This window comes from Pleurodeles waltl, chromosome 7 (assembly GCF_031143425.1).
Source record: "Pleurodeles waltl isolate 20211129_DDA chromosome 7, aPleWal1.hap1.20221129, whole genome shotgun sequence".
Lineage (NCBI taxonomy): Eukaryota > Metazoa > Chordata > Amphibia > Caudata > Salamandridae > Pleurodeles > Pleurodeles waltl.
In genome coordinates this window covers 391,233,354-391,260,208 of record NC_090446.1, presented here as the reverse complement: position 1 = coordinate 391,260,208, position 26,855 = coordinate 391,233,354, and the positions used below count along the sequence as shown (strand labels likewise).

Below are 26,855 nucleotides of genomic sequence, written 5' to 3'. Positions count from 1 at the left end.
ATGAAGGCAGCCAGATAACACATTTGTTCATAAATATTAAGGCAGCTGCACACCTTTGGTCAGAACAACTTCATCAAGACTCACAGGCTGTTATCATCTTTAAGGGATAGTCTTATAGTCACATGAGTGTTCTGAACTTGTAAGATGCTGCAACTGTTCATAGTAGTGAAGAAAACACTAATACATTGTAAAATAGAAAGTAGCCTATTAGCTAGCTTCAAGAAAGCCAAGTGAACAGTAACAGTGCTAGCACTATCCTTCCTACCAGAGGAAAGGTCTTTTCAGTTTAAAGGGCTCAAAGACTCAAAAGTAGCTGACCATATCTTGGGACCTACTCACACAAGTCATATCAAATACAGCTTGATGGTGTATTACTTGCATATGACCTCAACTTGCTCTTATCCAAAATTACATTGGGTAGATGTTTTAACTCCATAAGCCAACAAATAGGATGTACAGTTCCCATTTTAGTTAGGATAGTCAGGAAATCATGTACCTTAATGGGAAATCAAGCAAAATTTATTTGTATGTCAATGTCAATCACAAGATCAATTCTTTCTCAATTATAGCAATCCATCATTGTATAACTCTTTAGAGAATGGCACAAGAAAATATCAAGAGTTCATCTTAAAGAATACCAATGTACAATTTGTATCAGCGTAAGTAAGAAATTGCAAAAAATTGCAGTATTTTAAAAATGTACATGAGTATTTAGATTGAATTTGAAAAAAGGTCATTCTATAAAAATATGTTAATAAATGTATCCTAGATTCATTTACTGGCTGTGATGTGCAGATAGAGATGGAACATGATATTTTTGTGATTGACTAAACAAGTGTTTTTTAAATTTAGGCAAAAAGTTATATTTGGTTAGATATTATGCATTTCTACTAATCATAATAATAGAAAGGCTTCCTAGTAATCAGTAATACAACAAATACATATATGCATTCCAACAATTATTTATAAAGGGTCCTATGATGACTATTGTAGGATTGAACATATCCCAAGTGTGGCAAAATCTTTTTTTCAGTTTTTCTTTTAGTTGTTTCATGTGTGCCTTCACCTCTTGTGTTCATGCCTTTCTATCTGTACTAGCCAAACCTTTCCAGTGTGTAGCTATTATTAAATATGCAATCAATATGGAGAAAAAGGTTAACTTTTATTTATTATGCAGTGTACATGGATATCAAAGCAGGCATTGAACCTATTTACACATGAGAGCCTCTCAAACACAATACCCGGAATGCGTGAATTCTTGGACAGCTTGTGAACATGTGTGTGTGTAACCAAGAGTGGGTTATTTGATATCAAGGGTATCTGGTAGATATATCTGGTTGCCATTTGTTCATTTTAAACTGTACAATAGAAAAATCAAATACATTTAGGTAATATTTTTACAATAGATGTGACAATGAATGCCATTGATAATGATGTGTTGGATATTTCTACTGTAATATCTATTTCTAGCCTTTTAGGCCATTTCTTAGTCCATAGTTCCCATCTATCATCCACTTCGATCATGAACTCTTGGTAGCATGCATTAATAGAGGGTAAACAAGGTTTCATCAGCATAACACATATATTAGATAGTACATCGGTGCTGATTTTAATTTGTCATTCATAGGAGATGATCTGATCTGGAGATATTGAACACAGAACATGGAATATCAAATTCTTCGATAATGCCTCCAAAGCTTTTCAGTGTATCCTCTGACTATAGTTGATGCATGAATTGAAGATCAGAAGCAGCTGATGGTGTGTTATGCTGTGTTCTAGATGCATCTGCGAGTAGATTATTGTTCAATATGACTTAATATCTAAGTAGTATTTGTTCTTTACAGCCTCTACATATATTTTGCCATACTATTACATTTGTCCTTATAACCTTCAACTTCATGTGTTTGTGATGTCTCTACAGGTTAGAAAAACTAAATAAGTTGAATGAAGGAGGACTACAAAAATAAACAGTGATGTGTGAAAATAGAGATATTGTGTAATTATTTCAACAAATCTTGTGCAAGTGCTGTCCAATAATAAAGGGGTTGTAGGGGAGTCCTCCTTTTTGCCCTGGTCACCCCCAAACTTTTTGGACAGGTACTGGTGGTTACTGACTCTTGGCTTTGCCCTGGGTACTGCTTACCAGTCCCAGGGCTAGTGCTCTGTGTAAAGTGGATATGCAAGTTAGGCTAATTATAATTGGCAAGATTAACTTACCTATAAATCCCTACTATATGGTAGGGCATGGAGGTTTAGGGACCCCAGCATAGGTAGTCACCCCCAATAGGTGCACTGCTGAGGTGCCCAGTGTCATTTTAAAGGCAGGCCTTCCTTGATGGCTCCTTTTAAATTAAAGTTACATGCAAATTCGACTTTGGAATTAAAAGTAGTTCCAAAGTCTTAAACTACCTTACTTTTACATATGTCACCCCTAAGGTGTGCCTATGTGCCCCTAGGGCTGGGTACCATGTAACTATAAGCAGGGACCTTATAAAAATAGTTTTATGAGCCCTGGTGAGGTAAAACACCCAAATTTGTTTTCCCTCATTGTAGTGAATGGCCTCCATAGGATAGATTTGGGATACTTTATTTTAATTTTAAAAATCCCCTTAAGTAACAGATACAAGAAGTTTGGTATCAAATTAATTGTTATAATAAATCCCACAACTTCCAGTTGTGGGATTTAATATAACTTGTTCAGGTAAAGAGTTTTAAACTTTACCTGAAAAGGTGCCAATTTCAGCACTGCAGTGTTTTTGCTGCTGTGCTCTGATTGGCCATCCTTTGGCAGCCTGGCCAGGCTGCCTTGATGAGGTGTGAAGTGGCCTGGCTCAGCACAAAGAGATGTGCCTGGGGGAGGAGATCCCCCCTCAGCAGATGGTGAAGCAGGAAGGGGGAGGGCTGACAAACTAGTTTTCAAAGGCAGAGAAGGACATTTGGAGCAACCCAGCAACACCCTCACATCCTGCAAATCCAAACAATTAGGTGCCCATTTGATTAGATTAGGAGAGGGCGGGAGAGGGGTGTGTTTAGGATTTTTAGCCACACCAGTGGGTGGGCTCAGCCAGATGTAACTTCCAAAAATCAGTTTCAGCCATGATGGATTTTTGAGGAATGTTGCTCCCTGGGATTGATTTTTGCCACACTTCCTAGGAAGTGGTCATCACAGGGGGAAGGACCCCCCGGCGAAGAAGGACTGCCCTGCTGGACCCCTGGCCTGCACCTGGACCCTGCACTCTGAAGGACTGCACCAGCTGCACACTTGGGCTTCACCACAAGGAGAACTTTGCCTGGCTTCAACTGCTTCAAGGAGGGACTCCCTGTTTGCTACAGGTGAAAACTTGCTAACCAGAGTCCCCTGCACCAACTCCTGAAGAAACCAACCAGCTGACCACTGTCCAGGAGTTTGTGCCAGGTGCATCTGGGAGTTGTAGTCCACACCCCCAAGGAGCATCTCAGAGCTTCTGGAACCTTGGGGTGAGCAGTGGACCTTAAAAGAACATCTGGAAGAAGATCCAGAAGTTTGGAGAACTTTGGAGAACTTTTTGAAAAAAGCTCCATAGAGGGACTGACCCGGCGCGACAACTCTAGCCAGCTTGCCTCAACCACGACCCGGCTTGACTTGCAGGTTGGTCCCGGTAAAGAAAATGTTCAAAAAAGAGACTAAGTCCGAATGTAGGAAGTTGACCGGGAGCTCCCAGCCAGCGTATCCGAGGAGGGCTCCAAGGACGTCAGATCAAGATCCAGGTTTGCCCCGGTTGAAGGATTTTCACCTCGAAAAAACAACTAAGTCCGAAGGTAAAAATCTCCACCGAGGGCTCCCGTAACGCGTATCTGAGGAAGAGTTCCAGGAGGTCGGTTTGGTCTGGTAAGTCCGTCCCGCTGAAGAAAATCTTCAGACAAAGTACTAAGTCCTAAGGTAAACTTTTGACTGAGGCCTCCCGCGGGCTGTAGCTGAGCCAGGCTCCATCAGGGTTGGCCTTAAGCTTTGACTTTGCCCTGGTCGAGGTGCGTCCAGATGACCCAATTGGCGCTTTTTGTTTCTATGCGCTAGAAAGCAATAATACTTTAAAAATTCATATCTCCAGTTCCCCTCATCCGATTTTATTAGTTTTTGTGTCATTTTGAAGCTAAAAATGTTACCTATTTTTATAAATTAATTTTTGATTTTTAAACTGTTTCCTGTGTTTTATTTAATTACTTTTTTGTGATATTTGAATGCTTTACGTTTTGTCTCCTAAGTTAATCCTTGTCGCTCGCTGCCAAGCTACCATGGGGTTGGGCTAGGTTTAATTTACTGAGACCTAACTGGACCTAAGTGGAGGTTAGTGGCCTATTGCTAAGTATAGGTACTTATCTGCCCTTACCAATAACCCATTTTCCAACAGGGGTATGTTGTGGAGTGTTCATCCACCTCATATATGTTAATGTGTGATGTGCTAATATGTTTAGAAGTTTTGTTATTTCTTTAAACAGTCAACCAAATTTTGTAGGACAGATATTATTGTATGTGGATGGATGTGGATTTCTATTGTTTTGGTGTTATTTCATGCATTCTCTATTTATCTAAACTGGTTTTGGCTGGTGTTATTGTGATCCAATGTATTACTGTTTGAGTGCTGCATGCATACATATTGCCTCTGAGTTGAGTCTGAGTCTTTTGTGCCACGCTACCAGTGAGTAAGCACATGTTTATTTAGTGACTTCAGTGGTTCACCCTGACAAGGATTGTTATTATTATTTAAAGTAGGTTCTCATTCCCTTCAACTAATACTCCAGTTTCTTACAATCTCTTTTCTGTTAATAGTTTTGCTGTATGGAAGGAGATAGAAAATTAATATCATGTGGCGGTCTGAATGTTCTTCTTGAACCTGGCTTTGCTGCAGTGTTGTATTTGGGGCTTGTGCAGTTTCCTCATGAGGAGAAAATGGCAAAACCTGCAAGTAAACTTGAATTCAAGTTTATTTTAAGCCTGTATATGAAAATAGCCTGTGGTGTTAGTTTTGAGAAATGCATGCATTTAATTCTAAATGGGTAATTTACACTGCTGGAATCAAAACACATTCCATAAAATCTATTTGAATATGGTAACTGCACAATAGTTCACAAATCATGAGAAAACAGTAATTCCGCCCATCAATAGAATAGAATTTCTTTTAAATCCATTTTGAACATTTGTGCTGTATAATTTATGTATGCGTTCTTTCTAACTAGTATGTATTTAGGTACTTTGCTTTTTATTCAATATTCAGTTTTTTAATCCTATCAATTTGAATATGTGGATCACATTTTAAGAATATAAAGACAGATGTATTGACAGAAAGTATTAATGATTTGAAGCGGTGCCATTTGCAACCTGCATTTTAATTTCAGTTCAGATTATTCTGGTGTGTTTCATAATGGCTTCTCGTGATACCTTTCTTGGGGTCTAACGGGAAATTACCTACTTAGAAAATCACAGACTAGTGTGTTAAACTGCAGAAAGAATAATAAAACCCTTCAAAGATATTCATGTATTTTGAACAACCCCAGTGCACAACAGAGACTAGAGAGCTGCTTTCATAACATCTTTCTCCCCCTAGTACACACAGCCAGGCCAGTGTGCAGGGAAGAGATTTCCAAAAACGGTACCTGCTGCGACGAGAAGAGAGATGCTCAGAGTGTATAGGGAGCATGCGGTTTGAACCAGTGCCCATCTCGGTACCAGGCACCCCAAATAGCCCACATGTGCAAGCGAGGTTCCAATAACGGCTGGTGGATTTTAGCTGTGTGCTCCTGCACCGTATACACCTCTTTCTAGAGCAAGCAAAGTACGTGTAAAAAAGGGAGAGAGGAGTGGAGATGAGTATAGTTTGAGATAAATCATGGGGTCCAAAACTCAAAGTTGTTCAGTACTTCAGAAGGCAGTGGGAATTATATCATTGTGAGGAGCTGCTCCATCCTTCTTTTCCTTTCTGTTGCGTTTTTTTCTCCCCACTAATCATTTCTCATTCTTCTATGCTGTGTACACAGTCTTACCCAGTGCTTTATTTGTAAATAAAAAGGTGCAGGTCCCCAAAGCCCTCCTCTTAAACACACGGCTGCTGCAATTAAATTTGTGAACACAGAACACTGAGATGGCGTAATCCTGAAGCCATCTCGGGGCTCTTTAATCCATTAAAAGTCACTCCCTGCCCCCTTCAGCCCACTCCTGCAGCTTTCTACTTTCTCCCTTTGTGACACTTTTTCGTTTTTCCCTTCCTCCGTCTTTCCCATATGTGTCTTTTGCTCGCAGCAAACGTTTGAGGCAGAAGAATAAGCACCGGCCCTCAAAAATAAGTGCCGGTGCTCAGCACCGGAAACTACAAGCACAAATTAAGCACTGGTTTTACCACATAATGGAAGGTGATGACTGCAGAGTGAGAAAAAACGGAAAGTGATCACGAAAATAGTTCAATGAAATGGAGCAACAAAGATGTATTTATTGGCTCTATCTGTGGAGAACAGTATGAGATTAGAATAGTTAATTGTGAGAAGAATTAGCCAAAAAATATTGTTGTAATATCAATATTAGAGTAACTCAAACATAAGTATGATAGTATGTTGTCATAATTACAATTAATACTGTTTTATTCCCCTTTACCATTTCCCATTACCATTTCCATATAACCCCTTATTATAAGGTTCTTATAGTAAATGGTGCACTCCATTCCGTCCTCTGGAATGTTGAATAATGGTACAACCCGGAGTGCACCTTAGAATGTTGATGAAGAAAGGCTGGTTGTGAGAGGCAGTGAGAAGGAAGGTGCTATGCAAGAAGTCTGCTAATAAACTGACCATACAATCAGTTGGTCTCTGTGATTTCAACATTATAACAGAGGAACTTTGGCGACGAAGGTGGGATACTGCGCAGGGGCAGTGAAGACTTCTTGCCCCTGAATTGTTCAGCACCACAGTGAAGTTTCTGATTCCTGTTTTGGAACCAAGAAGTACAGCCAAGGGGCGCCTGTGTGCCTAAGGCGGGTTGAGAGCATCTGAGGACGTTGATCTTCTCGAGTTGTCAATTGCAGTGAGATGGATGTCTGTCATTTCAGCACATCATCAGAGAAGACGCCGTGTGAACAGTAAAGTGACCAGATCGTGAGTGTTATAGGTTAATTCAAGGTGGACTTGACGTTTAATTTGATATTACCAGCGCTGAATATAATTGCTATTAACACAGTCAAGTTACCGGTTAATCGCGTTGGTCGTGTAATACTACACAGCCTTTCACCGGCAGTGATAACATCCACGCGCTCTTAATTAGTTCAGCGGCGCATTGAGGGTGCGCCTCATATCGGCATCAAAATACGGCATGTGAGAGTATATGAACGGCACTGAGGCGCGGAGGGCGGCCGTATCTGAGGCGTGCGAGTAAGCGTTCCAGAGTGGCCTGAGGTGCGGCGTGTAGCCGTTACTGTACATCGCTAAGGCACAGGCGTCTCAGAGCGGCACTGAGGCGCGGAGGGCGGCCGTCTCTGAGGCGTGCGTGTGAGCATTCCAAAGCGGCCTGAGGTGTGGCGTGTAGCCGTTTTTTGTACGTCGCTAAGGGAACAATTGGAGAAGTGCTAAGAGAATATAACTACAAAACCTGGAAACCTGGAACGGAGCACGAATATCCCAAGAATTCCACATATTCAACATAGAGAGCTTACCGGCAAGGTTCTGAAAATTCATAACCTCGAGGGAATCGGACCGGCGAAGGAGGATTTCCGAAGCTGATGCGAGCTTTCCTGTTTAGGAACACGCTTCAAAATAAAAGTCTTCTTTGACTTTAGACTATTTCAGAACAAGAGTTATAGTGTGTAGCCCATAATATTCACGAGTGAAACCTTTTGAGTACAGACTTTATAAGACTACGAATACATTACAGTTGATATATACCAGAATGTGTTGTATATCCTTATGCTAGCTTATTTTGTAATGTACAACAGGTTACTAAGAGAGTGTACTTAAAAGAACTGGGCAAGAGGCAGAGATCCTTTGTTTATTATCTAAATTACTATAAAATAGTGAGAACGAAATGGCTGCAGCAGGAATGTCCCAACCTCCCCCATTCTTAAATGAAATAGGTGAACCATTATTACCTTGGAAGGAATGGTCTAAATTGTTTGAGTCTTACTTAATTGCCATAGGGGGAGAAAAGTTTACAGCATTAAGGAAGCAACATATACTATTACACAACATAGGAATACATGGTAGAAAAGTATATGAGAGTCTTACAGTCAATGAGGAAGAGGGAGAGGAGGATGGTGAAAATTTTGATGTTTTCCAACAAACGTTGTACAGGCTGGAGAGTCATTTTGGGCACAAGGTTAATGTTGTGCTTGAACGACATAGATTTTTCAGCAGAGTGCAAGCCAAAGACGAAAAGGTAGGAGCTTACACAGCTTCTTTGCGAGGGCTTGCTCAAACATGTGCTTTTGGAGACCTAGAAGACTCGTTAATCCGTGATCAGTTAGTTAGGTGTACAAATAGCCCAAGGGTGCAAGAGAAGCTCCTTACTCACAACCCTACTCTGAAAGAAGCTGTGGATATGGCAAGGAGTATTGAGCATACAGTAGAATGTATGAGAGAGATTAAAAGCACACCTGAGGTAGACAGTGTGAAAGAAGTAAAAGATAGCAACACAAAGGATGAGGGGGTGGACAATAAAGATGAAGAGTCAGTAGTGTTGGCCACTACTGTAAGGAGGAATTTTAACGAGGACATATCTAAAGGAAGATGTTTCAGATGTGGAAACCCCAAACATCTAGCAAATAGTCCTTTGTGCCCGGCACGTGGCTGCATGTGCAGGAAGTGTGGAGCAAAAGGGCACTATGCGAGGGTGTGCAAAAGTGATAAGAACACCAAGAAAAAAATAAATAGGACAGAAGAATTTACTGAATTAGGTACTAAGTTCATTCTGCAAGTCAAGGGTAAACAGGGGAGGGAATCCCTCAACAACGCTTATCCTGCGTGCGACATCACGGTTGACGATATTGTGGTGAAGGTCTATGCCGATTCTTGCTCACCTTATACATTCCTGAACTATCAAACTTTTGTTGATAAGTTCCAAGTGCGGGGTTACAAATTGCACTCTGCCAACATTAAACCCGGTGGGTACAATAACGACCCAATACCTCTTAAAGGAATGCTAGAACTAGACATTATGTTCAAGGGCAGACACACAAAAGGAGAGGTGTACATTACTGAGAAGGGATCCAATTTGCTGGGATGGAGGCATCAAAAGGAGCTCGGAATCAAACTGGATCCCAATGGCAAGGAACAAGTGTTACTAGTAAACTTGCAGAACTTTTGTGAAAGAGTTTGTGAGGAATGTCCAAGGCTATTTGATGATAGATTAGGGTTGTTGAAAAACTTCCAGCACAAAATTAAACTTAAGGAGGGTGCTACACCTGTGGTACATAAAGTGAGATCTGTCCCCTATCTAATGAGGGAACCTCTAAAGGAAGAATTGGACAAATTGGTCAAATTAGGAGTTATAGAACCTATCGAGAGTTCTTTATGGTTGGCGCCAATTGTGGTCACGAAGAAACCCAATGGAAGAGGTATTCGTTTGTGTGTGGACTTGAGGGATTTGAATGCGAACATATGGGTAGACAGATTTCCCTTACCCAAAATAAATGAAATGGTAAGCATGTTGGGGTCCGCTAAATTTTTTAGTGTAATTGACCTATCTGCCGCATACCACCAAGTGGAGTTACACCCTACATCACGCTCACTCACGTCTTTTATTACTCCATTTGGAGCATTTAGATATCGCCGGATGCCATTCGGCCTCGCATCAGCTGCTGCGGTATTCCAAAGAATCATGCAGAAGATCTTGCAGGAAATCAAGCAAGTTATGTGCTTCCAGGATGACATACTAGTCTATGGAAGTACAGAAGGTGAACACAATGCAACTTTAAGAGAAGTTTTCCAAGCTTTAGATAAAGCCGGCATGACCATTAGGAAGGAAAAGTGTCAACTAGGGGTTGAATCTGTAGAATACTTAGGACACAAAATAAGTAAAGATGGTGTGGAACCCAAATGTGATCTAGTAGTGGCTGTGAAGGAAGCTCCAGCTCCTACCAATAAAGATGAATTGAGATCATTTTTGGGTTTAGTGGAGTATATGTCAAAGTTTGTTCACAACTTTGCAGCAGTCACTGCTCCTATGAGAGCATTATTAAAGAAAGACATACCCTTTGTGTGGAGTGAAGAGGTTCAGGGTTTGTTTGAAGAAGTCAAAGAAGCCATTGTCCATTGCCCTATGTTAGGAAACTTTGACACCACCAGGAAGACGTGGCTCACCACGGATGCGAGTGGAAAAGGGTTAGGTGCCACCTTATCCCAATGTGTAAATGGGCAGGAGAGGATCGTGGCGTTTGCTTCCAAATCATTAAAGGAGACAGAACAAAATTATTCCACGATAGAGGGAGGCTTTAGCCTGTTTTTGGGCCATCAATCATTTCAAATTCTTCTTATGGGGATTGCCGTTTGTGGTTAGAACAGACCACAAACCCCTTATTTCATTATTTACTGTTAAAGGTAAAGACCAAGCTACCCCTCGTATTGCGAAGTGGATTATGGGGTTGGAAGGCTTCAATTTCGACATGCAATATGTCCCTGGCAAGAGAAATGTGGTGGCTGACTGTCTCTCGAGACTACCCAGGAAGGGTGGGAAGGAGGAATCTAACGGAAGCCTTGATCCAGTGCTTCATGTAGAACTATCAGGGATTACCAAAGAAGAATGGGTCACAGCTACGACTTTGGATAGGATTATGCAAATTTTGAAAAATATGATTTTGAGGGGTTGGCCTAATAGTTGTCAGCAGCTTGATGAGGAGGTAAAGGGGTATTGGGAGGTACGTTCTGAACTCCACTTAACCAGAGACCTAGTAATGAGAGGTGAGAGAATTGTTCCCCCCAAAGCACTATGGGAAAAACTGATAGGTTTGGCACATGAAGGACATCTAGGAAGAACTTTGACTAAAAACAGACTGCGAGCTTCCTATTGGTTCCCCACAATGGATAGGTTAGTTGAGGATACTGTTCGTGATTGTACCCAATGCTCATTGAGTGATAAAACCAGAAGTATGCGCAAGGCTCCTTTATCTCCAGTTGAGGTCCCCACCAAACCATGGGACAAACTTGGGTTAGACATATTAGGACCTCTCACGTGCCCAGGATCGAGAGCCAGGTTCATTTTCGTATTAGTGGATTATCACACACACTGGGTGATGACCAAGGCTGTACATAATGTAACCACCCATGATGTAATACAATTCCTTAAAGAAACCTTTACCCGTGAAGGTATTCCTAGCACTATAGTGACAGATAATGGGGTGCAGTTCACTTCAAGTGCCATGGTTGAGTTTTTGACAGTCAGTGGGGTCAGACATTACCGGACAGCGTTATACAACCCAAAGGCAAACGGTCTGGTAGAAAGAGTCAACAGGATGATCAAGGAGTGTTTGCAGTTAGCCAGTGTATCTCGAGTTCCAGGAGAAGGCGCAATTGAGAGTCTGTTGTGGTCATATCATACCACACCCAATTTGGTCACGGGAGTATCCCCTTTTACATCCCTTAAAGGGAGACAACCAGGAACTAAGTTAAACCCGAATTGGTTGGGAGGAGGGGAGCCCGTTATTGTTCATCGTAAGGATGTATTGACAAAGGTAAGAGAGAACCAGAGGAAGTACCAGGATTGGTATAACATCAAAATGGGGACTAAAAGTAAACAATGGAGGGTGGGCCAATGGGTCAGAATAAAACTACCAGGATCTACTAGGAAGGAGGGAAGCCGGTTCTCTAAGCCATTGAGAATTACTAAGGTACATAAGAATGTGGTAACCTTGGAAGACGGTCGTGTATGGAGTATGGACCGTTTAACTGCCACCCAGGATGACCACAGTAGGTCAGAACAAGGGTCTGGAGAGGAGATACAATGATCCTAATGGGACGCTGGTTCATAGTGCAAGTGGAGGACTTCATGGACATGTGATAAAGAAATGTCTTACTGTAATGGTGATTGTGTCATGTTTCTTAGCTATTGTTTTTTTTTGCATTTGTGGGGAAGGGGAAGTGTTGTAATATCAATATTAGAGTAACTCAAACATAAGTATGATAGTATGTTGTCATAATTACAATTAATACTGTTTTATTCCCCTTTACCATTTCCCATTACCATTTCCATATAACCCCTTATTATAAGGTTCTTATAGTAAATGGTGCACTCCATTCCGTCCTCTGGAATGTTGAATAATGGTACAACCCGGAGTGCACCTTAGAATGTTGATGAAGAAAGGCTGGTTGTGAGAGGCAGTGAGAAGGAAGGTGCTATGCAAGAAGTCTGCTAATAAACTGACCATACAATCAGTTGGTCTCTGTGATTTCAACATTATAACAAATATGTTTTAGTTTCACAAGTTTTTTTGGAAATCTGATGTTTGTCCCGATGGCTCTCTTTGTAGAGTAAGCCCAAGCTGCGTCGAGTGAAAGCTATATACGATTGTCGAGCAGATCGGGAGGACGAGCTCAGTTTCTCAGCAGGAGAAATCCTTGTGGTGACTGAGGAAGAGGATCAGAACTGGTGGGTAAGTACTGACTGCTTGAGGATAAGTTCATCGCCCCTTCACATTCGTAACCTAAGCATAACAATGCCCTCCAAGGAATGTAGTCTTTGTTTGTATAGTAAGTTATAGTTTAGACAAAAAGCCTAATCATCAAAGAGTCTTCAAATGACTACAACACGGTAGCAAGACACTTGGGCCCATATTTATACTTTTTTAGCGCCGAATTTGTGTCATTTTTTTACGCAAAAGTGGCGCAAACTTGCAAAATACAATTGTATTTTGTACGTTTGCGCCGTTTTTTGCGTCACAAAGCGGCGCAAATGCGGCGCAAAAAAAGTATAAATATGGGCGGAGTCCTGGGTTCCTGGTTGTAGAATGATTTAATATGATATTTCTCTGGTCATTAATCACTTCGAGATTAACCTTGGAGTGAATAATGTTGAATTTCTATTCTTTTTTTAAATTTGTTTTACATAAAACTCTGGTCATTTCTGTAATGACTTTTGAGGTTAATCTTGGAATTCCCATTTTTAATGAACGTATGAGGGAACCTCCACTGTATCCCCGTACCTTTAACATTATCCTTCGCCATTACCTCATTTTACTATACCTTTAATCATTACTGTTTAGAGCTCACCTTACCCCAACCTCCTAACATATACCGGATATATGAACCTGATTTAATTGTTTCCAATTTACTGCATTTTCTAGTTTAGACTATTGTATCTTGAGGTAATTGACCCGGAAATAGCTTACCAAGGTAACATCATAATGCTTGGTAAAGGGCTATTAAAGCCCAGGATCATGTATGGGAGAGATTGATGTTGGTTTGTAAAGAACTGCCACACCACAGCATTTTAGAATAATGTTTGGCTACCTAGAGGGCTACTAGTGAAGCACTGTGGGATATGCTCCCTTGCAACTCAAACTGACCAGCATTATGTTGTGTGTACATGAGACTGTTTACAAACCAACAGTGCAACTCTCCTCTAATGAGCCTCAGCTAGAGTTCAATTCCAATTAGGCATTACATTGACACAAAATATATTCCCACATAAATATCTACTATTTGTTGGAAGATAGAAATCTGAGTTATTGGGATCTGCAACCAAGATATCAAATGAACAGTGAAATTATATAAGATGCACAGTGCAGAGACAGATGACAAAGTGGAAGATATACCCCAGAGAGATATTGATGCTAGCTAGTGGAATGTGGCACCATTAACATACCCCTGCCTGTATCCTGTATTCATGTGGTCATTTTAACACAACCATATAATTGTCCTCACCCCCTTGGATGTCGATGGTTAACCCAAAGGGGCTATGAATGTAACCCTTCGTGTGTTTTTTTCTTACATGTGGTTGTGAGACAGCTATGTATGTAACCAGCTAAAGCTCCAAACCAAATCTGAAAATATCCTCTCAAAAGTGGATCACCTGATAAAAAACATCAACTCTTGCTGTTCCAGAGGAGTGTTTGGTGAATGACCAGATGTCTCATCACCCCGCAGCTAAATATCAAAAAGTTGCAATCTTAGAAGGAACATTAGTTCTGTAACCTCCAGGTTATGTGATCCATTCCAAGAGTGTTTACCCACCTTCCTTTCCTGTGTTCACATCACTGTGTCCGTCACTCCTCCAGACACCGAACCAGCACCATCTTGAGCACTATCATAAAACCTTTTCTTTCTATCTCCCTCTCTTATACAATGTCCCATTACTCTGTAGCTGGATTTACCATGTGTAAATCAGATACATGCATATGTTGTGAAATTAAAGTAGCAAATCATTTAATGGACAGTCCATGCACGTGATATGGAAAGCAATTACGTAAAGCACATGGACACATAGAAAAACATCACATATTAGCAAAGTATTATAGAATCATATGCTTATACAGGTGGGCACTTAGCCCACCTTGGCCAATAAACTTAAGATCAATCTCAAGAAGATTTTCACTGAGATAAATCATTTGAGCCGTGGTACTATACACTCATGAGATCCTTCCTGCGTTAGCAAAGCGCTTTATTCTCAAAGAACCTTCACCACCATTGATGTCAGCCATAAAAACAGTGCTGCCAAAGAATAAATACTATGCACACTGACCTTAAAAATGTGCCAGGAAAGATTGTTGGATGACTGGAGTGAAGATGAACTGTGAAATAGAGGGAAATGGGCAAACGAAAAAAAATAATTCTCCTAATCTTCTTTAGGGAGTATTTGAAAGAAGAGGTTCATCTGGAAATATTATCGCTATAAAAAAAATCTTTGCCCCAATTACAACATTTCTGAATTAGGTTCATCGTGGGGATCTGCTGTTCTAATGATTTTCATTGCCCAGCCAAAGTGTTTCAAATATTATTTGAGAGATTTGTGATTGTTAATTTCATCTGTTATGCTGTATAACATCAATGCCTTTCCTGGGAAGGTGCCTACTCCTCTTCCTTCAAACTCCAGATGATATTTCATTTTTGGGAAAATTAGCTTGATACCCAACTCCTTAATGGTAAAACAGATTGTTCTATTTCTGATGTTCTTACTAGATTTGCAGAACCAAAAATGTGTGGGTGATTCAATGGGGTTGCTGCAGTATTGGAATATTAGTTGGAGTGACATATAAGTGTGATGTCAAGATCTGATTGATGGAAAGTGTGCTTATACGGGCCAGGAGTCTTTCTTGTTTTGCAGATATTGCTGTGTTGATCTAGAAGGCATTCTCATATCCATCATTTGAAAATATTTCTGGCCACTGTTCTCTTAGAAATGTCTTTTGCAGAGGATCTGCAGCACATTTGCCATAAGGTCTCCCTGTCCCAGAGGCGGTTTCTCTTTTAAGGTTGAGGGGCTGGTCCCTCTGAAATTCCTACACATTCAGATCAAAAATATTAAATAGATTGATTTGTTTAGAAATACAATTGTATCTCTAAACAAATCAATGCATTTAAGTCTGGATTGTCTGTCCCAGGCTGCCTGCCTCACCTCGCTCTGAAGCACAAGACGGAAGCCAGGCAGTAAATCAACTTTTTACACTGTGACGCACAACGCAGGGCTGACTGCTCTGAAGCCCTTCATGTCCATTGTGGTCCATAGCAGTATCCACTACGAGCCAGTCACGCTTTTATCGTCATGATTTTGAGCATCGGAGTCTTCATCCATGCGTGAGGGCAGCCATCTGTCATTAACAGGTATAGATGCCACCCTTTCCACATTCATCACGTAGCAGGAGTGGATGCAAGCATGTGTGATTTAGTGCCTTGTCTTCAGTAACGGTAAGTGTTAAATTGCTAATCTTGCAGTATTTTTATTGTATTGAGCCCCCTTGTCACGCTAACAACCCCAATGTGACACCCCAGGCCCTGGTTGCAGATCGCTGGCTTTAGAAGTGAAGGTTATGTATTTTCTCCTTGTGAAAATGTTCCAAAAGACGAGCAGTGTTCTTGCTCACTTGTGAAATGGATCCAAATATCCAAGTCAAGGGGAAAAATACAGCAAAGGCAGTTATCTGCTATATGGTGTTAAAACTGTCCCTGTCTTCATGCACTTAATGCCACAAACATGGATTGATAAGCGAAAAATTAATGTTCAAATGTGTGTCAGCCTTTTTGTTCCTCTTACTTACATGTTTTACTTAGTATTGCATTCCCCAAGAGAGTTAGCCCTTTCATCAAGCTGTGTTTATGTGCCCTTATTATTCTTGCATATTGCCTACTTTGACTAATGCCAGGTGTTTATGAGGGGCTTTGATTGCGAGAGCTGGTGCTGAGGCTGAAGGCAAAGCACAGTGCCTGACAGCGGGTTGGTCTCTCTGCAGAGCACACAGAACAATGATCACGTAGTCCAGTTGCAAATTAAATTCAGTGTAAATATGTGTGAAAGGGTGCGTAGAGGTCAAAATATTTAGAGGCCAAAAGAAAAATTAAGTGAAGTGCTTAATTGTGAATGAGTGCAGTGTATGTTTGGGGTGGTAAAATGAGGGAGATGCAAGGGAGTGAATTCAGGGGAGAGTGAAAAAATTGTGCTTAAGAGGACATAGAGGAGGTTGAAAATGTGCAGATGCTGAGATGTGAAGAGATAAAGGGCATGCATACCTAACGTAAAGCACACATAACTGAAGGCCATACCCCTTCCATAGGCCTCAATAGTATTTAATTCACATTCTCACAATTTCAGAATTTAAACATTTTAAACGTTAATTATTTATAAATAATCATTGTTGTTACTCATTTATCTTACACAGCTAACAACAATTGACAAAGCCAATAGTACTGACAGGTTTTAGGTGTATGTCAGTTTTTGTGTTATATTTCTGGATGCAATAAAATCTCAGAGAGAAAACAAAATAGAGGTCGGTTGGCACAATATGGGAATTACGGGAATATATTTTACATGTTCCCTTATAGAGAGCCCCCACGTTTTTATCCCTCTTAAAGCTCTGTCTAGAAATATTTCTGTATGATTGATTGCAGCCAGCAGCTGTGGGTGCTTCCTGATGCCTGGTTAGAGCATTTTCTTCCAAAGTTGATGCTGCATGCAGTGCAAGACACTGGGCAAGCACATGCTTTAAAGGGCCTGAAGTTGCCGTGCTGTACAATTTGCACAATAAAGTAACTGTTGATCGTATTAATGCAATAAGATATGGGGCATTTTTTAATGTGTTTAGTATTTCAAGATTATACATTCCCACTACTTTATAAACCTTGCTCTCTCACTACATTAATTTGCTTTCTAATGCACCATTTGTCAATCTTTTTTTCATTTTTCTCTTGGAAGAAGGGCTCACCTTGGACTCCATGTTTGTCCAATAAGCTTGCTCACTTCACTCGCTACATAAAAGTGATTTCCAGCTTTTATGCCCCACCACTTTCAAATGTCACCAGCCGCTACTACCCTGTCCACTGTATGAAAGCTTGTACTGTAGTCCAAGAGGGCAAGGGTATAGGGGTATTTGGTTAATAAGGAGGCATTTCATAACTAAATGGCCAAGCACAAAGAACATGCCAACATCTGACAAGTCTTTTCTAACGCCTCCTTGAATTGGGCGCAATTATATTTTTCTCTTCAGTCTACGATTGCATGGCCGATGAAGACTTCTACAGAAGAGAGTTAGATCGAAGTGCCTGAGTAGCAAAAAGGCATGTGTAGAATTACATCTCCTTTCTCGTACACGTGCAAGACCATGTTCTTTTCCCATTAGGATGGATAGGGTTGAGTTTGAGCAAATATGTTGAATACTTGCAGCAGGATAGAAATCCAGCAGTGTTTGAGATTGCCATCATGTTCAGCCCAGAGACTTTTCTTCTTGTCAGATTATCTAGTGCTGCAGTGATATCTTTACTACTGAGCTAACAATTAAAACTTTCATGCTAATTGTGCTTGAAATGCTCCAGTTCTATTTTGATCAGATAAGGTACGCTAGAAACGCACCTTACTAGTTTGCTACCTAGGCAAGCATCTATTGTACATCGAGTGCCTGGTGACTTTAAAAATGTGACTGCCTATATTTGTCCTTCTTCCACTCTGTCAGAGCTAAACAAAAAAAGCTGCAGGTGCGTTTCAAATTTACGTAGCCCCTGATGAAACTTGCAAAGCAGCCCAATGGGCTCCTCTACATGATTTTTCTAGGAAGTGTTTGGTATGGACTGACAATCTTCCGAAATACGTTGTAGAGATCCACCGTATGTGGGTTACTTCTGCTGTCTGGCTGTTCATTTACTACCTGAAAATCGTTTCATATAAAAGGGATCAAAAGTAGAAAATAACAAAGGCACTGATGCAGTAAGATCTGTCATCTTACTTACAGGCTCCCCTAATTCACATTGACTCTCCCTGTATTCAGGTCTCTGAAGGATGAAATAGTGACTTTTCTAAAATATCCCAGCATTGTCCCATATAAAACGTATTTTATATGTTTGCAATTGTTATATGGTAGATTTCCATCCCTGCAATGTCAGAATAGTGTACTGTTGCTGCTTATGTATAACCAATGAAGATCATATATAAGTTTTCTTTGTTTTTTTCAGAATGGCTATGTTGAAGGGCAGTTACACAGAAGAGGAGTCTTCCCTGCGTCATTTGTACACATTCTGACTGAATAAAAGACTGGAACTTTGTAGGAAAATCGTTTTCAAGCCTTTGCATTGCAAGCATCTGCAAACACATTTAAAAAATGGCTGAGCTGCATTATCTGTGTTGCTAGCTCATTTATGCACAGGCGTAAAGTTTACATCTCAATTAACTTCTCCTGGACGATGTCACAGTTCTTCACAGATTCACAACACTTTCAATATTACTATTCTGAAAGAAGAACGCCGATCCAGGTTTTGCAAAGCCAGCTCCTGGACCATTGTCTTTTGCGCTTGATGTGGGGTGCATCCATATATCATCATTCCAAATCATTTAGCATAACCATTTGGAAACTTTGGGAGTACCTCTTTATTTTACTCGACTGCAGATAACAGTTCACTACTTCCTTTGCTGTCTTCTATGTAGCATCAGGTTTAGCCATGTAAGCCTATCATAGCACTTCTTGATTTACAGTGTTGTGACGGGTATGTATGTCTGTATCGTCAGTTTGTATCGCACTGATGATGCCATAACGCTGCTTCGAAGCGCATGCTGTGAAACTAGTTTGGAAAAGAAGGGGGAGCAGTCTTGATACCAGATGGAAAATGAAAGAGGCTTTTGGCTAGCATAAAGTAGTTCTCTTCCTTTGCTTGCTTGCCTGCTGTGGGGTGTGTCCACAGAAATGAGACAGGCAAACCTCTGGCCAACAAGACCGTGTTTAATTTTTAATCTGAAAACAATGAGCACATTTGCTTTAGCTGACCTCGTTACTAGGGCTGGGTTATGTTTTCAAACAGTTCTTTGTAGATTAAGAGTACCCTTTCGCCATGTAGCTGAATGCAACGTTCAGAGTACTTTGAAGTGGTTTATTGTTCCATTTAAAATCCAATGTCAAGGTTTGAGTGTGATTAGATAGGATCGCTGGGTTTAAGACTAGGTATTGGCCTGCCCTCTTTGTAACCTATGATTTGACTTTTCTTTAAGGATACTTAAGATTATAAAGAGAGTATTAACCACTGAGAAGAACGAAGTATGTCTTCAGGGGTGTGGTCTAAGGCTAATCAGTTTTGCTGCATGTAGCCCTCTCACATTTTCATTAGCAAAGTCAAACTCAGAGAGACCATATAGTCTAGCTTCCCTCGTTTCGTTTTCAACAAACTGTCAGCTAAAATAATCAATGTATATCTAAATTCACAGAAGAAAGTATTTGATGACCTCATCTAGTGGACATGTGTTTGTATTAGCAAAAGAGAAAGAGTTGTCCTTTGTGGAGCATCACAGTTTATTCTATTTGCTAGGAACATAAAACTTTCACTTGTTAAGTTTGTCCAACAAGGAAGGATCAAAACCATCAAGTTCTCTAATATTTAATTAACACGCTCTGTCACTGAATGTTTTAGTGGCATGCATTATTCTAAATCTGGACTGTTTAGGTTTATTTTAGGATCATGCTTGAGTAGGTGGATAACACTTTAGTTTGGTCCCAAAGATAGCATGTTCTGTAGAAAATCATGTTTATAATGGCTGCTACTGCTAGGACCAGTCATAATGACATCTATTTTACTACTGCAATTGGTGAACAAGATAACTTTATGACTTCATATATTTCTCTCGATTTTGGGTACTATTAAGGGTAATATTTAAAATCAGAACGTGTTGTTATCCTCAATCTAGTATCTTGGATTTTTGTTAAAAAAAAATGATGTGTTGCTTAACTCGTAGCTCTTGCAAAGGAGTGATTCTTGAGACAAAGCGCTTAGCTCCAAATGCTCCAAAAGGTTGATTAGTAGTCAGGTGTGCTGTCTGTTACTCTCAGTCATTTGGGAGATATATTTACTCTTAGAATTGAAACCAGAGCTTCATGGAATGTGTCTACATATCTTCAAAAGCGGAATCAGTTCTCAGGAACACTGTATATATATATATTTTTAGAGGCCTAGGATTTCACTTTTTTGGTGGACCCAAGATATTGGTCGTCTTACCACAAGTTCCCATTTGAAAACATTATTTTATTCAGAGAAATCACTTTGTCTCCCTGTGCCTAAGTTTTCATATATGTCAACATTGGGAATTATGGCAACCAAGCTAAATGCTAAAAGCTCTATGTAAACAACTAGCAGCATATCCATTTATATGGTGACTATCAACAGGTTTCCAAGGGATTTGAAGATGTTCTGGAAGCACCCCCAAATTTCATTTCATGGTCAGGGCTACAAGGTACATTATTTGTATTGCGTCCTTATGACTAAATTGTATGGTTAACAAGGCAAAGGGATGATTCAACTGGAGATAGTCAGGGTCAAATACAAAATAGATTAGTTCATCTTGCTTTATCTGTGTCATACTGGATACAGGAAGTGAGAACCAACTTCAAAGGAATTTTCTGGGTTGTGGACTCATGTGTTAACTACACCCTTCAGAACCTGAAACATCTTAGACAATGAATTACTTCAATCGAAGTACACCCCCAGCTTATATAGGAAAGCAGAGAGTCAGGAAGGGGCCAATAACACCTTCCACCAAAAATTATAGTAACAGTCACATTAACATCACATGGTTTGAATGGCATCATAGTGCTTAGTACCTAGTATAAGTACAGAGGAATGATAAAGACAATTCCATACCTTGCAAGCATCTCATTTCTAATAGAAATTGTAAAGCTAAATAACACTATATCCACTAATATCCCTATGCTTTAGTTTGCAGGCCAGGCTACAATGCTTCCTTGAAACTCTAGGCTGTATCCACTTACAGATGTATCAGTAAGAAAGGCAGTTAAGAGCAGATATCACATGCACATGTAGGATGAAAGGAAGAAGTTGTTTACTGAGGCTGTTGGAAACATTAGCTCTAAGGAAATTTGCTTTGGATTTAAATCCTCTGTGGTTGCATGTGGGACTCAGATCATTGTTTGAAGTGATGACTGGTTGCAACATGGACCACTACCTGAGTTTGCCATAGACCCTCCATGGTAGCCATAGCAGCACCCCATTTTGGTAGGTCTATGTTGTGAGTCCTGGAGGATGAGCTTATTTGTACTGCTCAATTTGAGTAGTTTATTGTCTTTAGATCATATAAGTATATTGTTGAGAGGACAGGATTGTCTCTGGAGTACATAATAGTTACTATATCAGTGGATATTTACATGCTCAGGCTAGATTCAGGCATGTCCAAGTCCTCATTGTTCATTGTAGCACTCTCAGAATAAAAAGAAAATGATTGCCTAGCTAGATTTCAAACTGGTCACACCGTCTTAAAGTGTATGATTTAGTTGCAGGAGCTTGGAAAGGGGGGTTGGGTTGACATTTGATACAACATGGTGCTGGAGAAATCATAGGCGTTTCTATTTTGTTATTTTTAAAGGTTTTAGTACAGCACTACAGGCCACTGTGTAAACAGGTGGAAAAAGGTTACACAACTGCTTGATCCTCCAATTCACAAAATCAGAAATCAAAACAAAATGTCTTGGTGTGCAAAGTAGACGATGAATCCTGAGACTATTACTATAACTGCATAATAATCCCTACATCTTTTGGTAAATGCCAGGATGTGATCATACCTTGTTCTGGTTTGGAAGTAATTCCTTGAGTTTTTTATTTCATTTTATATAGTATTCCACAGATGTGCAAATGTTAGTGAGGTGCCACAACCAACATTGTCTAATCAGTACAATTTGAAGCCATCAAGACTGGTGACATTGTGTGAGATTCATATACAACCTTGTTCCATAAGTCAGCTCATGTGGGCATTAGAGTAATTTAGGTGAAATTGTGGATTGTAGGATGTAATTTGTGCTGTTAAAGAAAACGTTATTTTAATATGGAAAGGCCATGTGATGATGCCATGTTTTTGATCAATTTATCAGAGCTATAAATCCAAATAATTGTCTTGTCCCATACATATTATGTAAATTCACTGCTGGTTAAGGCTCACATTTAAGTTTGATAATAAGCTACAAATAGTACTGATCAAAGTGCCATGTCTAATATGGGCGATCAGGTTGACAGACTCTATTAAGCCAACATTGAGAGCATTACATTGGCTGTCAGTCCTTATTTATAGAAACTAGGTTCCAGTCAGGATGGTAGGCACTCAATAGTTGTGGCACGAGGTACGGAGATGCCTACATAGAGTAAAACCAAACCGATTTGCTACTTTAACCTTCAGGGATTTGTAGATAGTATATGTGAACATCCAGAGCTGGTTGATTAGAAATAATGTACCAGTCCGCCTCCTTTTCACAGGAGGTGTTTTGGCTTAGAAACTGCATATCATGATTGGTGGTGCATTTCTATGTGTGGTACTGTGCTGTAAATAAACTTAGATGACATGGTGCACTTACAAATTGTAAAAACTTTAAATAATATAACCCAGATTGATCTCATCTTTGTGGCAACCCAAAAACCAGTGTGTTATATTCACTTGCACAGCAACAAATCCTGCTTAGGAAAGGCATTTGCATACACAATCCATTACATGTCAACGTATTAGTAAGGTTTGCAGCTAGCAGGTGGATTTGAGTTGTAGAATTCATATCTGCAGGGCTCCATAATCTACCATAGTCTGTGCCCATGGGGGGCCTCTTCTATCTTCATGAATTGATGTGAAAGTCAAATACTCCCTGCATTGAATGTCTTACTATCATTTTCACTGGAGTAACTCTACCATTCACTGTCATTTTTGAAGGTTTTGTCAAGCATTCTATCACCATATGCTTCTTGCACAAAATGAGCATAAGATTGTTTGTGCTGGAAAAAGAAAAGGGCTCAATTATGCATGAAAGAAAGATTGTCCTTCAGAGACGTGGTGCTAAATGGTACTTTTTCCTGAAAGCTGCAGCTTGGGTTGTCTTGCCACTGTCTCTTCCATCTATTTATTAAGAGGCAAAAATTGACAAGTGGTTGAGAAGTGAAGGATTCACGCATGGATGTAGTAGTATTGGGATTGATTAAAAGGTGGAAGTCTTGGCCATAAGAAGTTTGGTGCGCAATACAAAGTGACTTGAAGGCTTTTTGCTATTGGGCTGGTAGCTGCCAAGGAAGTGAGTTTACAGCTATGAGCATTTGATCCTTGTGCTCAGTGTGCTTGGCACAGAGCTTTCAGAGGTGCCGTATTCAACACGACCTTGACCAGAAGTCAGAAAATAAATCAGATTATTATATGATGCCTGTGGTAGGGATGAGCTTTTTAGTGCCAGACCAGAAGGAATAAGGCCAAACCTTCAACAAAGTTCATATAGTCTAAACTTTAAGGTACTGTTTGTTAGATCTCCAATTTCATGAAGATAACTTTTTCAGCGAGTGTGGGCAAATCCATTACGTTCTGCATCAGTAGCTTTTCTTTACTGCTGCGTTAAACTTACCGAGGTTAGACTCTTGGGAAGCTGTTTGTGCCATAATCTGTAAATGTGATTCATTCAGTAATGTATGGTGGATTTTAGAACATGTTGTAAACTGATTCAAATATACTATGATTAAATATTTTATATACTTGCTGAATGAAAAAAGTCAGAATAACCTAGCCCCAAACAATGTTGCTGAAAATTTAAAGAAATGTTCTAAAAGCTGAGAATGGACAGTATTTCGCTATATGCAATGATCATTGCTAAACAAAGTGAGAGTCCTCGTTTGGCTCTTGTCAGCATTTAGGAGTTGATTTCCATCTGTATTGATTGATAGCAAGGTTGTACATGCATTCTTTTAACAAGCTTTTTCATCTAGAAGTAGGACACTTGTCATTTTTGCTTTTCATGAATAAAGCACACCTAAGCCGGGAATAAGCCAGTCCTTTATAAAAAAATAAAAAAAGGTTGTGTGAAGTAAGCCTTCTGGCCAAGGCTTGCATTTCAGAGGGCAGTACGTGCTTCCCTGATGTTAGTTGCCATTTATTTCGTATGCCTATATGGGATTTACAAACAAGAAAAAAAGAAAAATGTTGTTTATAATATGTTCTTTGTGCAACTCTGAAGGTGTAGCACACAATTAATGTAGCAAACGATGATTGATTAGACTTGTTGGGTTTACCTGTTCTGCAGAAATCCATTGAATTAATCATATCTCCTATTGTCTTTCCTTTCATTTACATTTTGAAATACTTGTTTTCAATCACTTCGGGAATGGGTGGAAGGTGGAGTGCAAGGAACTACGCAATAATAGAGGCATTCCTGTTTATTAAATATTAGTATAACCGCACAACTTATGTCCCTCCCTGACTCTCGCACCACCTCCTCCACTGATCAGTTCTTTGTGCCCAAGCTGTTTTCAAAAGAAATTGAAAACGTAAGGTATGGGATGAAGCGCAAAGAAATCCTAGCTAGCTCAGAAATTCGAGATTGTCAAGAAATGAGCTGTCTTTGACTGAGGAGCTCAGTCTGGCGGCCATCCTCTTTCTGGTAGGTTCAATGTTCCCTCTAAAGATGAGGCATATCCATCATATTGTGAATCTGACAGGTAGTGGCCTGCACACAAACTAATGTTGTTAGTAAGTAATTGCATTTCTGTTTGCCTTAGAGGTAAGTTCAATATAAGAATCTACAGCCTTAAATATAGGAGCGCGCTTTATTTCAAGCAGCACAGTACATCTTCCCAGCCAACAATGAATAGACCAGTCACCCTCGCATCACTGGAATCTAAGTTCTAGAACCCAGATAACAGTGCTTGAATATAGAGGTTCAAATGAAAACATGTATGAATCTAACACTGAACAATATAAACATTATAACACTTAGTCAAATGCAGTTTCTGTGTACAAGGTTGACCAGGAAACGGCTAGTAAGAGCATGGCACAAACAGTCTTACACCGCAAAAAGGCTGTTTGGCTTATTAACCAGAGGTAACAGCTGAGGTTTCTTTCAGATACAGTAGTCAGAAGTAAAAGGAGTGGGCTCAGAAGCCATCATGAAACCGATGGATTTCTGTGTATTGATTACTATGTTGACTGCTTGCATCTTGCACCGACCTGACCAAGCCTTAGAGTAAAGAATGAGAGAGAACAGGTACCCTATACTGCAGCCCGGTGCATGTTGGCAAGTAACTTGGAGACAGTGCACCTGGCTAGTCCTAGACCACAAATGTGGAGATAGGCAATCAAATCTAGAGGAACCCCATCTTCTATTGGGCAGTTGCAATGATGTGTTCCACAGAACTAATTCATAAAAAACTTTTCATGATAATGCTGGACATACACCTCTATCGGGAACGAAGTCTCAGGGTGTGTCTTTCACTCAGGGCTACAAGCTCAATAAGAACAATGGGCAAGTTGCAAAAGACAGCTCAGATATGCTTTAACACTGCAATCCAAAGGCAGAAGCAAGGCTACCACATAAAAACACTCCGATTTCACTCCAGGGATTGAATTGGTGAAAAGGGATTTGTTTGTGAGAATTGATAGGTTCTTGTCTATCATCACCATGCAAACATTAAGCCTTAAGTTACATTGTTAACTGAAGTCGTTTTGCTCTACCCATGTCTGTCTTTCTTAAGATTAATGCTCTCTTCAGCACAATTCAGGCGAGAGGTAAACAGATCAAAAAAATCTTCACACAGAAGTAGGAAACATGCATTTGGGGGAATATTGACAGCAGATAAAGAAAAGAGGGCATCAGTCAAACCACATGTTTATGTCCATGTATCAGCAAAACTGCCAAAATCAATTGTGAGCCTTAACCGGCAGGCCTCTCTCTCTTCTTTAGGTTCAGAACAATCTTGTCTTGCACATGTTTTGCCTAATTGGAAAAAAGTGAATACATTTTAGCTGACCATGTGCCCGGAAATATTATCCTATGATGAATACGTTCTAAACCATTCCCAGTTGAATTTAAATTTCTACTAAAGAATCATTCTGCTCTAGTGTGCATCTAGTGTAGTGACATTAGGTGCAGCAATTCTTGAAATATTGGTTATTCAATATTGGTTACTCTAGAATTTTAGTGTTCTGGTGGTGCTCAGAGTCCCATCTGGCTCTGATAATTGTAAAGCTCTGCAGAGTGGCTTGTGGGCTGTCACTGCGGAGATGAAATCCATATTTCACAGGGAACTGTGATTTTTTTCCATACTTCTCTGTAGAATATGTTGTTTATAACAGTGCATTAAAATCCCCCAAATATGTTATATACATCCTACCGAGGTGGTATTAGCAAATGTGTGGTTATGTCCAGTTTTCCATGGAAAAAACATTTTTGATTTGCAAATAAATTTGGTACCAATCAAATCTG

At 40.0% G+C, this 26,855-nt stretch overlaps 1 protein-coding gene across 1 annotated transcript in view; it reads left to right on the top strand.

Moving 5' to 3' along the window:
* The window catches only part of LOC138304104 (arf-GAP with SH3 domain, ANK repeat and PH domain-containing protein 1-like), a 1,221,419-nt gene extending 1,196,864 nt beyond the window's left edge, over nt 1-24,555 (top strand). Inside the window, exons 28-29 of the mRNA XM_069243851.1 lie at nt 12,477-12,599; nt 18,601-24,555. Of these exons, the coding sequence (XP_069099952.1) occupies nt 12,477-12,599; nt 18,601-18,675 (198 nt within the window). The 3' untranslated portion in view covers nt 18,676-24,555. The remainder of the gene's footprint in view (nt 1-12,476; nt 12,600-18,600) is intronic.
* The last annotated feature ends 2,300 nt before the right edge of the window (nt 24,556-26,855 follow it).